This window comes from Chelonoidis abingdonii, chromosome 20 (genome assembly GCF_003597395.2).
Source record: "Chelonoidis abingdonii isolate Lonesome George chromosome 20, CheloAbing_2.0, whole genome shotgun sequence".
NCBI lineage: Eukaryota > Metazoa > Chordata > Testudines > Testudinidae > Chelonoidis > Chelonoidis abingdonii.
This window is the reverse complement of record NC_133788.1, coordinates 18387645-18406812: the sequence shown is the minus strand read 5'-3', so window position 1 is coordinate 18406812 and position 19168 is coordinate 18387645. Positions and strand designations below refer to the sequence as shown.

The window sequence follows — 19168 nt, the reverse complement described above, 5'->3', positions numbered from 1 at the left end:
AGTTTTAGACATTTACGTTTTAAAATGTTGACCTCTCTAAGCTGAATATCCTAAATAGTGCATAACCAACATGCTCCCTCACAAGAATCCCTCAGACTCAAACAAATCAGGCCCCATGTACTTTTATTTGAAAATAACACATTGCCAAATCCCAGCAAGACGCTGCTTGTGTATTACAGAAGCTATTGTGGCTGAAAGAGACACGATTCATGCACTCATTTTTGTGCAGTTTTGCCCTATTTCTCTATGTTTTCCTTTGCTTTCATGCAGCATAACATATACCAGTAATTTGTGTAAAGGAGCTGTGTTCCCACAATGATGTATATGAACAACGTCTTCCAAAGGGAATGCTGTCCAAAGAAAGGCGATCAAATCTAACCACCTAAGTAGCAGTTTGTAGTACTAGTCTGAAATTTGCTCTTGCCAAATTGTTTATGGGAACTGGGGCAATGTATCTATTCCATCCAGAGTTTTTTATTCCAAATAAAACTTGTTCAAATTAACAATTTTTCCTTGAGTTCATAAACTAGATTAAATCAAATCTCTCTGTTCTTACAAACCTCAAATTCATGTTCTGTGTTCATTAGCATTTTCTCTCTACTATGAAATCATTTTCAATGTAATTTCTCTGGGTGGTGAAAGGTTTTATATTGTTCTCTGCTCTTGCAAAAGCAGTACTAATTTACAACTTGGTCATCCTTTCCATAGCAACCTTCACCAGATAATTCCAAAGATGTCTGCTGCAAATAGACTATACACTGCAGTGGGTCTGCTATCAAAATACTGGATTGGATTAATGCATCCACTTTACTGCCTGTGTTGTAAAAATATTAGATTATAGTCTGTACTTTTTCAGTTTTCACACATAAATTAGATACAGAATTTAACAATTCAATCTCTATACTTCCCTAGTGATTTTCATGTAGCAGAATTCCAAACTGATCTAATAAAAACATTAGTAATTCTTCCTTAATTAAGATGAAACTCACTCCTACAGAGAGCAAGCACAAAATCCCATGTAAGCCCTATTTTGAAGGTTTAACTAGGACTTAAACAGTGTACAGGACTTGTGCTGACCCCCTACAAAACAGTAAATTTGACATTAAATAGAAAGGCACTATACCTGTAAAAAAGGGAGGTGAAAAGTTAATGTCAGTGTTTATCAGCCCCTGAGATGTAAACAAAAATTACTCTTATGAGGGTTTTTCTGTGGAACAAAGGTAGAATTTTGTTTACCAGGCTGCATCATATTTATTCTGTTTGTGGATTATGAGGTAGTTCTACATCCTCCTCTCCCACTCTCCTTCCCAGGACGGACAATTTCTTTACTATTTCCACTTACATCGCTGTTTTCTCACCCTAATTATAATCTCCCAATTGCATTCACTATGTCACTCAATTCACACATCCAAATGAAACAAAATGAAAATTTCACAGTCATAATTCTTGACTGGATTTTTAAGACTGGACCTCAGAAAACACATCCCTTATGGGTGAACAACATTTTGAACTATCAGAGCTAACACACATTCACCTTAAATATGAAAGGATATTGCATTTAGAAAATACAATATAAAGTACAGAATAAAATGTATGGAGAATTAAAGCAAAAAATTACTATGCCTTCTGAACATTCTCCCAACCAAAATAATCCTCTCCAATATTCTGAGTTCCAGAAACCATGCAACAAATGGACAGATAGAGGTAATATCTCTAACTTGGTGCCAGTGTTGCTTTACCACTCACGTTTCAGACTTATAATCCTTTGACCCAGATATCCACTTTTTACATTTTTAATTGCTTAAACACGCTGGCATTGTTTGCACTGTCAATTAAGCAGAGGGTCTAGTTTCCCCATGAGCATCCTTACCTGTGCAAAGAGTTTCTTCTTCATATGACTTCAAGATGATTATTTTATCATTTGAATCTCGGCTACCCAATTGAGAAAATAGAGACTCACTGTTTTCCCATAATCATCCCCCATTTTGTATTATACTAAAGAAAAGAAAATGCATGTAATGTTATTGAACATACAATGCAACATATGTTTGCTCCCAGAGATGAGGTCATGGATCTCACACAGTTTGTAGCAGGTGGCCAGACATCTCTGGAAATGCTGCCAAGATTCTAGAGGAAAGCAGCCGCTTGAGATTTGGGCTACAAATAGCCCAGCAATCAGGAATTCCAGGGGAGTGGGAAGAATGTTGACAAGCTGAGTTGTCAGCAAGCACCCAACTCATGAGGGAAAGTAAATACAAGCAACAGAAAGCAAGAGGCTGTAGGAGCCTGAAGATCTTAGGAGACCACATGGGTATTCTCTCTGGCTTGCACTCACCTCTGGGGTGTATGAAGCTCTCTCTTATTGTCTGAATTCAGATCTACATGAAACCCTACCTAATACTCTATCACTATGAGTACATTTAGTTGAATGAAAACTCTGCAATTGATCCCATACTGAAGTAAACAAAATTCTTTCCACAGAACTGCTTCCTTCAGTTCTAAGCAACCAGAACACCAGAGATGTGCTCCCCAATTCCTCTTCAGGACCCACTCAAAGAAACCCACCAGTAAATAAAGGTTGTCACATGGTATGTTGAAAACAGAACATTCACAATTAAAGATAAGATACACTACATATTCTCCTGCATTTGGACACAATGGGGCAACTCAAGAAAGCATTTAGGAGATGCCCTGTCATGTTTAGATGTACCTTGCAATACCAGCTACAACAGTGCCACACGAACACCTGTTCCCACTTTCAGGTGATGTAACTAAGAAGCGGGCAGTATTCTCTCTCGTAAATGTAAACAAACATGTTTGTCTTAGTGACTGGTTAACCCAGAAGTAGGACAGAGTGGACTTGTAGGCTCTGAAGTTTTTAATTATTTTGTTTTTGAGTGCAGTTATGCTGAAAAAAAATATATTGTGAAAGTGCAACTTACAAACGTAGAAAAAGCATTGCACTACAATACCTGTTTGAGGTGAACTGAAAAGTACTATTTTTTATATTTTTTACAGTGCAAATATTTGTAATAAAAAATAATAATATAAAGTGAGCTCTTTACACTTTGTATTCTGCGTTCAAATTTAAATTGGCATTCTATAATTTTTTAACAGTGTGATTAAAACTGTGATTAATCGTACCTTTTTAAAAAATCTAGTTAATTTGTTTTGTGTTAATCACTTAAGTTAACTGCGAATAATTGACAGCTCTACTTTTTATGGCATATTTTTAACCTGTAGCAAATTTTTCTAGTTGAGCTACAAATGGCTATTTTCATTAAAATAGGAACTTGTAATGGAAATGTTGAGACATTTGACCAGGGCCATCCATAGCCATTTTGGTGCCCTATGCAGCCCCCACCCCAGGCCTCTCTGGGGGCGGAACTTACTTGGGAGGCAAGGGGGAACCATGCTCCAGCACTCACCACCGGCGCGGCTGGGAGCCAGGGGAGCAGAGCAGGCTGGGGGTGGGGCTGGGGCGAAGTAGGGATGGGAAAAGGCATGGTGGGGGTGGAGCAGGGGCAGGGTCCATGGGGAAGAGGCAGAGCAGGGGCGGGGTCCATGGGGAACAGGCGGAGCAGGTGCCCCAAATTTCCTGGTGCCCTGTGCAGCTGCCCTGCATTTAACATAACTTTTAACTACATAAATTTCAGCATGCTGCTACACTTCTAAAATTGTATTTGATTGAATCTTTCATGTTGAAAAGTGTCTAAATCATCATTCGTTCCACATCCATTGCCTTACAGAATAAACATTCCCCAGTCACTAGTATTTGCACACTGGATTTTTTTTTTAAGAAAGGCTTGTTGATAACAATGCTATCTTGTCTCAAGAATGTAAGTTAAGAAATTGTTTTAGAAAGTCACCATTTCATATTAAACTTGAACGTACAAAAAGACAAAAAGTGCTAAACTACTTACAGCCAGCGAGCAGATATTGATAATACTGCACTGCATCTGCAGCTAGAAGCAATGGATGGTTTGCATTAAATGGTGGTTGCAGTTCATTCCACTGAGGAGTTCTGAGGACACAAGAATATTAATATTTAAGCTAATACAGAGAATGTAAATCGGTGTCTGTGTGATCATGAGCTTGCAGAATGTTTATAATTGTTTAAATTAGCTTATTCAAGCACTGCAATACACAGCAGTCAGTTGAAAAGTGTGACCAACTCATACAGACTGTTAGGTGCAGACACTTTTTTCCGGATAGTACTATATACTGAACACAAAAAGGGACCAAGACAGTTTAGAACATGTTGGTGAATGAATGTTAGAACAACTCTATGTCATACTAGCACTGTTTAATATTAACACACAACAGAACCTGGGGAACATCTGTGTTTTCTTATACTACAGTTTCTACTGTTCTGTAAAGGAAAACAAGCAGCTACATAACTGTGAAAACAGAGCTGTGTAAAGTTATTGACTATTGATTCAATTAGAATTTGCAATTCCATTACAACCTGCTCATTTCAACAATAATGGTATAGAAGACTGTGTTGTAATTTTAATTAGGGCTGGCCACTCCTAAATAGCTTGGTAAATCAAATATTGATTAATCCAGTCCAGGAATGAGTAGTACTCAAGAATATCGGAGCCTACAAAAATCAATGGGAAAATATTTTAAAATGTTGACAGCACTGACAATATTTTCTCATCAATTTCTGTTTGTTTTATTCCACAAGCCAAGACTAATTTCTTCAACTATGATTGATAAGATTCTACATTCAACTACTTACAGGAAGTCTTGCCTAGCTTCTTGCTGTATGTTGCACACTCTAGTCAACATCTCAGTGCAGAACTTCAATACTATATTTTCACTGATAGAATAATTAACTGTTTCTACTCTTTGTAATAAAAAGAAGCTAAATTATATTTGATTATTTTAAAGGAAATTAGACCATTCAACAGCTAACTCTAAACTTGTGTAGATTGACTGTCTGTCTAGATGGGGTGGTAGAATTTCATGCTTTGTTTATCAAAAATATAGGACCAATTTCTGATCTGACTGGAGTCATAAAAGGTTTTGCTACTGACTTCCAAAAGATCTGGATTTGGTGCTTATCAAATGTTCAATCCTGCTTGGTGTGCTGGATGGAGCTGAACACCCTCAATTCCCACTGAAGTCAATGTGGGCTGAGGTCATTCACCACCTTCCTAAAATGGGCTCAGCGTGTGCTGAATTTTCAAGGGCAAAGAGAAGAGCAATGCAAAGGGATGAGCTACCTAACCAATGTCCAGCTGGCTCTCGGACAGGTCACCATTTCCAAAGGAGTGTCATCACTGATCTTCGGAGCAGCGCTGAGTGGACGTGGTTCCAATACATGTTCTACCACGGTACCGTAACAACTGATAATATACAGTGATTCCACCACAAACTGTTTTGATTGGTCTATGGGCAAGAAAACATAGAAAACATCTATTATTACAACAGAATAGCAGAAACTGAAAATATCTACAATAGCAGTGGCTTTCCTAAATTTAATAAAAAATGCCCTTTTTATAAATGTTCGTGGTTGACCATGTCAAATTAACATCATGAGGGCAGATTCTGGAGCGGTATGGGGAAGTGAAGCACAGAGTAAGCTCCTTTCTTCCCTGACATTCACATAGGACCAATCACCATCCATGGCAATGAAGTGGGGTGGGTTCCCTGACTGCCTCCTAGGAATGGGGTGTGTTTGGGTAGTCACGTAATACCAAATCTATGTATAGGTAGCTACTTCCGACAGGTACTTCACCCTAGAAATATGGAGCAGCTTCCAAAATGGCTGCACAGCCACTCCTGAGTAGCACATCAGAGGCATCTCTGAACAGCGTTGGATCACATGTGACATTGTGGTCATTACTTTATTACATAAAGTCATTGACTCATTTTGCAATTTTTATTTTCTGGTAAATAGGTCCTGTATCGTAATGGCACACTCCTGATGCCCTCAGTTTCCAGTGACTTCCAGAAGTTTGACAGACACCATATATAGTTGCAAAGATAATTAATAAGTAAAAAGAACAGATACACAGTATTTGGTCAGGAGCTATTTTATAATGAGATAAACCAAAACCAAGATAAATACAAAAAAATCAAACCTAATTATTTTCTAACAAACAAACCTTTTTCTCTTTTTAGACCTGGATTGTTTGCAAACCAGGATCTTGATGCGCCGAAGACTGCAGCAACAAAAAACTCTCCTCCCACAGATTTACTAGGTGAAATCTGTGGAGCTGGTTTGGTTTTGCTTAAAATAAAAACAAAGGAAAATTAACACAAGGTAACTCTCAAAGTTACATTTACTAGTGAGCCAAGAGGTCCCTCACTCAACTTTCATTCCAAGTCCCAAGGCCCTGATTTTCAGAATTACTGAGCACTTCCATCTGCCACTAGTTTCAACTGAAATTGCAAGTGCTTACAGTTTCTGAAAATCAGGCCCCAAGTGTTCCTTAACTACTGACCTTTACGAACAGGACTGTCTAATAATGCAGAATTGTTTAAATTGTTTGAAAGACTCAGTATTGCATATCTGCAATCATCAGGAACAGCTTCCAGATTGAATACAAACATTTTTACACATCTTATAATCGAGTCTCTGGGGAAAGAAAGTCTAGATTCTGGGTCAATCTCTTTAGCTGGCTTCCATTTTCTTGCATTTTTAAAGAAGAGACACTTACAAACAATGCTAACACGTTCTGCAGTGCAGAGCGATCTATGTTTGGTTTCAATTCCACTGTGGGAGAAATGGGATGGGGGCAGGGAGACAAGAGGAAGGAACATGCAGCGGATACAAGGCAATGGAGACAACATGTACAATAACAATGCTATGTAAAAAACACTAGTGCACAGAATGAAATTAAGAAATGCTGTCCTCTGGGACACCATAGAGTGCATGTAGCAGATCCAATGGTATGTAATTAGGTTCAGTAACGATACCATTCAATGTTTTTTCTTCTTGTATCCTTTAAGAAACATGTGTTTTTATCATTTTGCCTGGGTGAAATTGATCAAAGGCCAATCTAAACCAGGAATCTGGAAATTAATTAAGACCCCAACACTGGAGGATTATGTTCGGTTTTACATGCATTCAGAATCATTTTTGGAGAATTGTTTCATTTCCTCAGTTAATTTAACCACAAAATAAAAGGGCTGCCTGAGATGCTATTTTCCCTTTACCACAGTCCCAGCGTTCTCCTTCCCCACAATCCCAGTCCCCCTTCGCCTTCATCTGTCTGTTTCATTCCTCTCTCTACTTCTGTTTCTCTTGTACGCCTTTGTACTGCCACCTTCCCCCCTTTGCTTACTTTCTTTGCTGGCTTTGTTACTCCACAAAACACCATCCTTCCCGTGAGCACTGAATTTATCATATTCTCTGTTCTCATTCCTCTGAATTTTTGAACGATGTGATCTTCAACCCCAAAGGTATAAGCAAGACCCTATTTTTATTGCATTATCATGGGCTCAAGTGGCAGAAAACCAAACAGAAAAACAACGGATAATAAAACAACCCTAATCCGGTGTGTAATTATAAAGGTACTTGCTTCGTTCATATTAGTCAGCATTTTTTGTACTATTAACCACTTATAGGTAGGTGATGTGGCTCAGCAGAAATGAACCAGCAGTAACCAGCAAGGATTTATTTCAACGGAAGCAAATTTCAATCAACATCATTAAAAAATCAAGTTACCATAAGCAAAAGCAAACATAACAAGGAGGATTCCTTGAGCTGGGCTTCAAACAGCCTTCTCTGCCCCTGCATGGATAGGCTCTACCCTCCCAAAGGCATTCTCATCCTCCCATATCTCTACTAGTCTTGTTTAAAACTTGATCCTGCTCCCCTTGAGGTCAATGGCAAAATGCTCACTGACATCAACAGAGAAGGATCAAGCCCTTCCAGCCCTTCCTGGGTACACAGTGACGCTGGAGTGTGATAGGAAATGAAGTAGTGTCCCTGGAGCATGTCATGCCATTATTTCCAAGCATTTAAAATTCAGCTGAGGGAGGGCGGGGTGGATGGGGGAAGGGAACAAGTACCTGCAACAAGAACTCATCCAAGGAGTGAATATTTTTTCTAGAACATATTGAGGGAAATGGGCTTTGTCATTTTTAAGATTGAGAGAAAAGATTAATAGTTTGTAATTATACTGCATTTTCAGGCAAAGATTTCAAAGGACTTTATAGACAACAGTAGTATAGTCTCCTAACACCCCTGGGGGACTGTATTATGCCTGTTTCACAGATGGGTCAACTGAGGCACAGAGAGGTTAAGCGGCTTGTTGCATGTCACTCACACTGCTAGTCTGTGGTCACATAGGAGAATGTTTTGTTTTGAAAAATCTCTCAAAAGACGCATTACACTGACTTAGGGCCTGTGCCAAAGCCACAAAAGTCATTGGAAAGACTCCCGGGGACTTCTGCGGGTTTCTGATCAGGCCCCTACCCCTCTTGCATCTGTGAAAGACCAGAAAGCCCCATAGGAGCAATTATAATTTATTGTATCAATAACCCTATTACTAATCTACCACATAGCACTTGATATATCAGATTGTTACAACTCTAATTACAGACTACTGGGTCAGAAATCTGTGCTCTAAAAAGTTCCCAGCTATAGATTGTTAAACAGCCTTGTTTCCAAAGGAACTATTACAATCTACATTAAAATATTAGAACTGGCATTGAAATATTAAAATGTTTGCTAGATTTTGATACTTTTTAAAAATAGCTTATAAAAGCAAGATTTTCTATCACTTCTATAACAAACAATGTATCAATCACTACTTTTTAGTGCTTTAAGTTCCAATGAAAAGGTATCAATAGATTATTAACACACGAAGAGTGTCTCTTGCAGAAATGGAAGTGGAAGCTTAAATGTATGCACATATGAGAATTGCTATTTATTGAAATACACCTCAAACAATACATGACTGTATTTCATATAGAAATAGGAGAGTCTGGTATGACAGTAACTTGCATATGACTAGTTGCATATGAAGCAAAAATTGAGTGTGAGTACGATCAAGATGTATTAATTTCTTCCTGTCACCAGTTTTGCAGATAATTGTGAATATTTTCATAGTAAAATCTGAGAACAACAAAAATATTTTGGGGGGGAACATATGCATGAAAGACAGGAAAAGAGGGAAATATACTCTGGGCCAAATTCTGCTCTCAGTTACACCGGTTTAACTCTTGGAATAACTTAATTGGCTTCAGTAGAGGTTTATGAATTTACAGCAGTGTAACTGGTCTTCTAATCATAAAAAAAGAAAACCTCTATAGAGGCGTTTTCCACCCAGCAGCCAAAGAATTATGCTTGTCCAAAAACAAATATAAGCACATTTAAAGGAAATTATATAAACTACATTATATTTACACCATATCTTTACAACATGCATCTTTCAAGGCATGCTTTTAAGTGTTGGTTTTCAGTGCCAAAACATTTTCTGTTCAAGAATGATGTTTTGTAGACAGAAAGTAGAGACCTTGTAAAACATGGTTCTCATGTGGTTAAACTTAGTACTGTTAAAAAAAATGTGTATCATATTGGGTTTAGACATATTTCTGAAAAAATTATAACGATGTCAACAAATCCATACTGGAAATCTTTATAACACTGGAATCTTTAATGTTACCCCCACTCTCAATTTACCAGAGAGTTTTCTTTAATATATTCCCAAACTACTTTCCCTTAAAGGACTTCCAGAATTCAATGGTTTTCAAAACTGATATGCGGTAAAACTGTAGAGAAATACATATTCATGTAATTGTGAATTTTTTAACATCTTCTTGGAAACTATAAATCCTAATTATTATGTGTACATGATCAACTTTCCAAGCTTCATAAATGATAACAAAACAAGAATGGTGACGATAGGTGGTGACTAACTTGTTTCTACTGTGAACTCCTGCTCTTTACTCCCCCTTAACCTGTCGACACCTCATAAATTTCTTTGAGTACTGAAATTATAAGCCAAATGGTATCACGTTAAAAAAATTAATTTAAATGAATATTTAAAGTATAATAACTTTCAACACATTAAACCATAATTTTTATTACAAGGGATATGATGCGCCACGATAAAGCTAAAAAAAGAATCAATCGGTTTACAAAACAAGATGGGAAACTAATGAGTATAAAGTATACATTGTCCTTATTTTCAATGCATCACCTTGACAGATGATTGCACTATATTTAACAGATACCAACAAGATCAAAGATCCTATTTTTCCAGGTCTGGGTCTTTTTGAACTACTGTACATGGACCAGCAAAGCAAAAAGACACGACTAATAACAACGGGACCCATAACCCCTGTCCTGTGGGCCAATCTGCAGAAAAGGAAAAAAAGTGGAGAACATCTCTTCGAGGTTCTCTCTGATGGAGACTTCTTCCTAATTATTTCATTGGTGGGACTGGGGAGTATTCTCACCCGCCCCTCCAAATTAACAGGCTGTAGGCCCAATTCACAAACCCTGTAGATTCCTGGGATCTACAAGAGAGCAGGGCCATCTACCTTCATCCACACCAGTCCTGGGCCCCTCACACCACTTCACCATGCTCTGGCTCCAATGGAGCCACTCTAGCAGCCAGCAGCAGGGTGCGGTAAGGCCCTATGGAAATGGAGTACTGACTCTGGATGCTTTTTGTTTTCACCTTGAGCTCTGCAGCAAGCAGGAGGAGGGGTATGGAGGTGGGGGCCAGTGAGATAATGCATGTCCTCCAGCCTGCACCTTTTACCACACAAAACCCTTCTTAGGTCTGGCCTCAGGTCTGGGGAAGACACTGCCTTTATGCATGGGAGGGAGATGTATGTGAATAGGATCCCCTCTGCATGTGGATCTCAGGAGCACAATTTAGCACAATAATAAAACTTCACCCTGCTTTAACTCTAATGCAGGTTTGTCTGAATTAGTAGTGAAAGACAGGACCCTATATTCCACATCTTCGAGTGCTCTACAAGCACTGGGCCCTGCTCTTACTCCAATTGAAAACAGCAGCAAATCTCCTGTTAAAAGCCAAATTTGTCCTACAGAGAAGCAAAGAAATGTGAGGAATTTTTTTTTGAAACAGCAATCAAGTTGGGTACAGAACACAGGAATTCCTGTCCCCAGTCCAATGTACTAACCACTAGGAAACTGTGCCTTAAATAATTTCATATTACACTTAGTAGAAGACTAAAATTGAAAATGTTCATGAGTTCACCAGTTAAAATGTCAAAAAAGAATTAAGTACCCTACTTTTTGAGTAGTATCAAAGATGCACAATAAATATTTAATTTCCCCAGAAATTTAGGTCCTGATTCAGGGGAGCAGTTAAGCCCACACTTAAATCTCTCTCTATTCAGGACAGTACTAAAGTCTCATTGACTTCAATTTAAAGTTAAACACATATTAGTGACTGTCCTGCACCTTTAACATGGAGTGACCTGGAGGGAAAAAGATGGGGAGCTGGTAAAAGCCCTCCGGGTAATTACGGAATAAACATGGGGGTACTTGCACTGTACATGTTTATCTGCCAGGTAGACCCAGACATCTATTTATAAAGTTTTGGCCTGATTAAACCCATGTCAAATGTCTCCTGTCCTTTTGGCATAGCCAGACAAGGTGCTGTCCTCAAATAGTAATGCTTTCCTGAATCTGAATGTTCCTGTATGACAACCTATATCTCATTTAAATGCATGCAAGGTTTGCACATGTCCTGGGAAAAATCAGAAGAGCAATTGCTTTAGAAAAGGCCTTAAAAGAGAAAGCAGTTGACAAACAAGAGAAAGGCCTCATTTCCTCAGATCTTGCAAAGAAGAGACTTTGAGAAATAAAATGTAGGCTTTCTTCATGCCTACAGTGTAACAGGAAAAATGATTATTTTAAAAATTAAAGATAATTGCTGATTGTTGTAACAAATCCTTAGGCTTAACTTCTACAAATGTCTTTTTGGTTGCATCACCGTCAAAGTGTTTCTAAAAGGATCATAGCGGTGATACTAAGTTAAACATTCGGAATTTCTGTTTTGTTTTGTTGTGTGAAAGAGTTAAACTGAATTATAAGTAGTAAAATATTTTTTATCTAAGCAGACAATTATACAGTACCAAAAACAGGCATCAAAAAGCTACATCCGTCTGAAAAATAAATGTTACCCTTTTAAATGTGAGTCTTAAAACTGTAGTTTCATACATGAAATCGTTACATTAAATTCTTTAAAAATTCATTTTAAAAAGAAAAAAAGGTAAGATATTCATATTGAATCACTATATGTTTTTTAGCTTTAATCTAGGAGATTAAAATCTACTAATTAGGTCAAAGAGATAATTTATATACATATGATATAATAGAACTGATCTACAAGTTACATTGTGTTTGGACTAATTAGTCTCATTCTACCTGTTTAGAATTATGTTACCAAAGAATAAGTTTTCATGTTTGTTGCATTAACAAAGACAACAACTGACAATTATTATCTGCAACCTACAGATTGGTGAACAACTGAAATCTCTAAAATGTTAATGTATTTTAATTTTTGAAGGAAAAGGATATATCAACAATAAATTAGTGAACAAACTGGTAAATGAGGTCTTTCAAAGTATTGGCAGGAAAACAGTGCATGAAATTTACAGTTACATTTGTAAGAATACTCAAAAATTGTCCCTCTCTCAAGAATAACCCATGGTGATGTAAAATTGGAAATGTTGTAAATAAATTGCGGCAGTTTATAGTGTTTTGCCTAAAAAACAAAGACATGATCCCAGTTTCCATTCCATGGAGCAAAGAAGAAAAACTACCCCAAAAATATTTACAGGCTCTTAAATTCAACAGACAATAAACTGTCAAATCTTTGCTCATTTTGCCGACATAATTTGAAGTCTCATTAAGATTTTAATGGAAACAACATGCCCTACTTCTTTTTCATTCCCTGCCCCCAAGTGTATTTTTTTTGTCCCAATGTCTGTGTAGGCAAGTAAAGTCTATTTTCTTGTGCACCAACACTGGCATCAAACAGACCACAAAAGAGTCTTGTAAAAGACAAGCAATGATTTTAAAGTCTATTATATTTCATATATTCCTCTCTTTAATCTAGGTCTTTTAATCTTGTTTCACTCTAAAATCATTTCTGGTTGACAAGTGTCTATGACTGGCTTTGTTGAAGCTAGGGGAGCCTGCTTTATGAATCTAGGCTACTGATGCATCCATTTATTAGATAATCCACCTTCAAAACTTTTTGTCTGATGCCTGTACAGTTAATAGAGGAAAACTATCAGATGGAATGCTCAACTACATGGAAAACTACATTTACAAATGAATCTTAGGAAGATAATTTCAGTATGTATGCAAAAACACAGGTTATTTTACCCCAAAAGGGCCTATCTTGAACTCTCCAGTACTTTGAGTTATTATTTCTCATAATATCTGCAGCACAAATGCTTTCATAATTTATTTATATTTTAAAAAACTATTTTGATGCTACAGTATAGACACTAGTATAACCCTCCCATAGTAACTATCCCCACTATAAGGAAATTCCACGTTATTTCCTTTTGTTCTTAGCCCTTATTTAATAGAAATTGGAGCTCCATTATTCTTGTATTTGAGCTAGTTCAGTATCTATCTTTTCCATTCTGTTAAGAATGCTGTAGACTGTGAGGCTCTTAAGCCCCATTTTTCCACAGAATACAGATTGAGGGATAATATTCTGATCTGTCTGTAACAGAGATATATGTGAACAATTCCTATTAGTGGTAATGAGAGCTGCATATATCAATCACTACACACTTACAGTACGTAGTCCCCAATAGCTCTTGAAATTTTCTGTCTAAAATCCCCACATCCGCATATCATTCTAGTTAACTAAATCAGTACGCGCCTGATCATACTCTTTTTAGAATAAGGTAACTAGGAGGGTACACAATACTGCAAGTGCGGTTGCACCAGTCTCTTGCACAGAATAACTTCTTATGATTACTTTTAATGCTTCCATGCCTGTATAGTATTTTTTAAGCTGGTTGTGGCAATATGCTGCAATGTTAAATGTTTAAAACATTTTATTACAAAAATGTGCTGACTATTAAGAAACAACATGTCTTTTGACACAATGATAAGAACTTCTGAATGTCTGTTTAGTGTTCTTAAAAATGTTTCATCATTTCAAGTGGCTTCCTGAGTAGGAAATGGTTAGTCACTATAATACTATTTCATTTCTCTTAGTTTTGTATTTTATTATTACCTAATTTGACTTACTACAGAGAAACCCATAGTAGCTGGTGTCTTCTGTCCATAAGCAAGGAAAGAGTTTAGACACTACATTGTGGGAAGTGTCTGTGTATGTGTGTGTGTGTGTATATATATATATATTAGAGAGAGAGAGATTATGTTTTTAGAACAGATACGGTATACAACTTTGCCTAACTGGATTATTTTTAATCTTTTCTAACGTCTCTGCTACTTTAAAAACTAAATTTCCCTACTTCAAATATTAATTAAAATGTCTGCTTTAACATATTAAATATCATGAGAGAAACATAGTGCACATGATGGCAAATATTTATCCATAGTTTAAAAGTAGGTGATAAGTATACAGTGCTTCCACCTATGGATCAGCCCATGCAGTAAAAAAAAACAATTTGAACGTAAAGTTATTTTCAGTGCGTACACCAAATGAATTATAGGCATGCTGGGATTGAACTCAGAACTCACCAAGGAGCTTTTATGGAAAAACATCCTGCTCCAAACAGGTAAGGTCTTCATGTAAAGGGGAAAAATGCACAAAAATTAGATGAAAACTCATTATCAACAAGTACAGTGTATATCATGCTATTAAGATTTAAAATAAAGGTAAATAAAATAATTTTCATAACTGTTTGCAAGGCCCCTGAAGGTATGCTGAACTCTAAGGTAACAAACATGCTGATGAGGACCACAACATCCAAACACTTACTCATGTGAGTAGCCCCACTGACATCAATGTGACTACCCATGGAGGCAAGTGTTTACAGGATCAGGCCCTTCATGCAGTAACTGCAGTAAATATAGCATCCACATGCTGCTATCACTTTTAATATGGACAGATTTTGAAAAGTTAGACAGTATAGTTTTCCTTTTTGAAATGCTCTGGCAATGCCTTGTAAGAGGCACTACAAGGAAAAACAGAGTTGAGGGCCTTAAAATAACATTCAAGTCAACATTAATAATCAGATAACGAAGTAAATTAGCATCAACGGCAGCAGATGTGTGGGTGTTTGTCATTAAATGTTTAAAATCCGACGAGAGTCGGAAAAAAAATAATTGCCAGAAAGAGATCAGCTCTATAATAAACAAACTTCAGGGAGAACCACCATCTTTTAGGGAAGTTCTTCCCCCTCTCTCTTTCCCATTTTAAAAACACAATCTTGGAAATTAGAATGTGTAACAGTGGCATGACATGCTAGTCTTTTTCCCTTACAAGCTAGTTCGGAATGCAGCAAAGAAAAGAATCGCTAATTTTAAATGCAACATCCGACATAAAATCTAATACTGATGCACAACTTAATATGTTTGGCCACTTATTAAAACTCTCTCTACAGCATAAAATCAGTTTTAAAAACTATTTTCTATAATGTACAGTATAGTTTTTAAAATCAAGCCCCACCACTACCAATTTTTTAATAAGTTTGTTTGTTTTAAATCACCGTGGCATACGCCATAATCATACTGACATTTGTATACCGTCTGAAAAATAAATTTAAAGCCACTTATGTGCTCAGGGCTTCTATAATTCTTATTTGGGGCATTTAGCACTCCCATATAATTGCTGCGGTCAATTTTTTTAAATGCAGATGTGTCCTTACTTTTTCTATACTTTGAGTTAAGGACAAATAATTGCTAAATGAAACTGAAGTGAAATATTTTCAGCCACCCCAATAAAACAAAAGGCTATCACAAAGGGGAGTGTTAGGCATGTAGCTACACATTTTCACCTTAAATTTATACCAGTTTGATATGAAAGCAATACCAGTGAACACAGATATCTTTTTAAGAAATTAGTTATGTAAAGTTAAAGAAAACAAAAATGTTACACCTGCATGCGTAGGGATCTGAAGATGTACTTATCCAAACCAGGACAAAAAATTTGCCAGGGTAATGAAGTATTAATATCAGTTTTAGTTTTGTAGGTCAACGACCAAATTAAAAAAAGAACAGGAGTACTTGTGGCACCTTAGAGACTAACAAATTTATCTGAGCATAAGCTTTCGTGGGCTAGAAGGGAACATATAGTGAGGAGATACATATACACACAGAGAACATGTATATATATATATCTCCTCACTATATGTTCCATTCTATGAATCCAATGAAGTGGGCTATAGCCCACAAAAGCTTATGCTCAAATAAATTTGTTAGTCTCTAAGGTGCCACAAGTAATCCTGTTCTTTTTGCAGATACAGACTAACACTCTGCGACTCTGAGACCAAATTAAAGGTATTACAAGCTCTGCAGCTTTATCATGTATAGTACAATCTCTTTTAATTAAACTGTTTTCATACACATGCCTACTGGGGTCCCATTTCTGCATCAAGGTTCACTAGGGTGGAACGATCAGCCCTTCAGGAAATGCCTAGCCATTCTAAAATAGTGCTAGAACCCTGTTTAACTGGATGAACTGACTTCTAACACAGACAGCGAGTTATTGTCCCAAAAGCCACTCCAAGGATTCATCAACAGATTAAGAAAGTGGTCCTGCACTTAAGAAATCTTTGACAAAAAACAGAACTCTCCATTATTCTGCACAACCCATTACCAACATACCCAAGAGCCAAGGATCTGCCTGGCCTAAAACTGCAGAGCCATTAGCTAGTGGTCTAATCATCAGACTAGGAGCTGGGAATTTCTGAGTTGTAATCCTGGCTGAGTCCCACCTAAAGCAAATCAGTTTACCTCTCTTCCTCTGTTTTTCCATTGGTAAAAACAGGGAAAATAATACTTACTTAAGATCACAAGGACATTGAAAGAATTAAGTATTTGTTTGAAAATTCTATAAATTATTATTTACTGAACAAGTTACCATGAGATCTTTTTTTAATCACGAAAATTACCCTTGTCTTTTTCAAAAATAAACTAAGTGACCAACACAGATTAACTCAAACTGCACATTTTCAGTATAGATTAGATTTCTTGTAGCACAGAAAAACTGCAATTACATTTAAAAAAACAGCTTACATTCTTAATACAACGTCTATATACATGTCAGATAGCATAGCAGTAACCCCTTTCTGTTCCGCGGTTCTCTGCTTTCCTTAATTTACAATTCATTTCTGTGGTCTTTTACACAAGCAACTGAACATGTTTTACAATTTGCTTCACACAGCATGGTTGGTTTGTTAATAAAAAAAGACAATGTACAAATTACAAGATAACCCATCCTTGCATTGACAGCACCAGATGGCTATGCTGGGTGACAATAACACAGCAATGTCAAGGCGGGGGGAAAAAAAGGCACTGAAGTTCTATGTTGCAGTGGCTCGAATGCCAAGTGCACATATGAGAGTATATTGGGAATTGTCTCCCAATGGAAAAAACATTAAATGACGGTGATTATGGTTCAAAATCAAACAGTATTTTTTTCACCTAGTTTTCAATCTGATCATGAGTTTTAAGAAATCCAAAAATCATTTGATTTTGCTGCTTTAGCATGTTTTTTAAAAATATGTAACTATTCAAGATTTTAATAAAGTCAACAATATCTACTTACCCTAATCCCTCCATTACTATCAGGTTTCCCTGATATTTCATAAAGAAATTGTGCAAAGAAATTTATCCCATTTGGTTAAAGTGAGGGATAAATCACAATACTTCATACAAATTACAAAGAGCTAGAGCTGCTTCTTTATTACCAAAGTTTAGTATACCCGTTCTTCAGTTGATACATAACCATGTTTGAAAAATGTGACCAAAATAGAAAATTTTCAATAAACGTACAGGCACACTGATCATTGTCTTTCTAAGCTTTTACTTGGATTTAGTTTTAATGCATACCGATTTTTTTTCAGTTGTTGTTGCCTACATAATTGGATCATGATATGGCTCTTCTTATTTTTGTTTGCATCACTAATCGGACCTGGGATAAATTAAGCTCTTCTGAGTCAAAATACATCAAACTGATATCAGTGATTTTCTGAACAAATAGTAGAGGAGATGGGAAACATTAAAATGATAAAATCTCAGCCCGTTTCAACATCAGAGACTTTATCTACTTTTCCCTCTCCTTATTTTATATAATAAAAGAAAGCGGGAGGGGAAATGGATAAAGTTTCACATATATGAACTCAAACCTTTCAAAGAGGAAAAATCAGATTTGTTTCTGTTCTTGTAAGGAGCACTGTAAGGCTTTGTTTTGGCAAGAGACTACTACAGAAATTGACATATGGGGGTTTCAGTGCAGCTATGTAATATCTGTGACTGAAGTACGATACCAAAATAAATGACCATCCCTTGAGAAATTAAAAATAAATGCTGTTGTCAAAGGAGAAAACATTTACAAGAATTTTCCTTTGTAGCAATTACTTTATCATTTATTTCTTCTTCTCTATTACAGTTCATCTATTTTACCACATTCGTATGAACTGGAAACTAAATACAATCCACTCCACTGAAACAGGATGTACTTATAATAGGTCAACTGCAAACACACAGCTTTCCTTCAATTAATACATTCAAGTGCTGTCTTTTTTGTAATGGTCCCAAGACAGTCAGATTGTCTAGTTTTCTATTGCTTCTCTCAGGAACTAAATCATTTGTCCCTATATAGAAACCTCCCTTTTAGGGTATAAGCGCTTTGCAAAAAAAATGAATGAATGAATTAGGGCACACCACACTTTTCCAAGGGAAGTCAGTATTACTGTTCCTATCTGTTAATGGGGATACTGACACACAATGGTTCAGTGACTTACCCAAAGACACAGTGGAAATCTGTGGTGGAGCCACATCTCCCAGCCCCTATACGCAGGCTTTAACTACAACATCATCCTTCCTTTTTGAAAGTGTAGAGAGTCCCTTTGGTTAATCTTTTGTGGTGTTAAAGTGTTGATAGGACAAACTGCAGGAAAGCGAGTCAAGAGGCTTAAAAAATTGGGGGTAAAAGTGACGTGCCAAATGGAGATGGGAGAATAGACAGTTTAAGAGAAAGTGGTGGGGAAATGAAAAAGTCAAAGG

General features: G+C 36.8%; 1 protein-coding gene across 11 annotated transcripts in view; it reads right to left on the bottom strand.

Annotated features, from left to right (window-relative positions):
- The window catches only part of BCAS3 (BCAS3 microtubule associated cell migration factor), a 497109-nt gene that overhangs the window by 286275 nt on the left and 191666 nt on the right, over nt 1-19168 (bottom strand). For 6 of the 11 annotated variants that reach the window (XR_012657329.1, XM_032779316.2, XM_032779319.2 and 3 more), the window contains 4 exons: nt 14678-14722; nt 6117-6241; nt 5232-5397; nt 3924-4024 (listed from right to left, as the gene is read on the bottom strand). Coding sequence is in view for 9 of the 11 variants with exons in the window: in XM_032779316.2 (XP_032635207.1) it covers nt 3924-4024; nt 5232-5397; nt 6117-6241; nt 14678-14722 (437 nt within the window). In the remaining 2 variants the exon portion in view is untranslated. The remainder of the gene's footprint in view (nt 1-3923; nt 4025-5231; nt 5398-6116; nt 6242-14677; nt 14723-19168) is intronic. The other 5 variants (XR_012657330.1, XM_032779318.2, XM_032779320.2 and 2 more) reach the window with 1 other exon arrangement.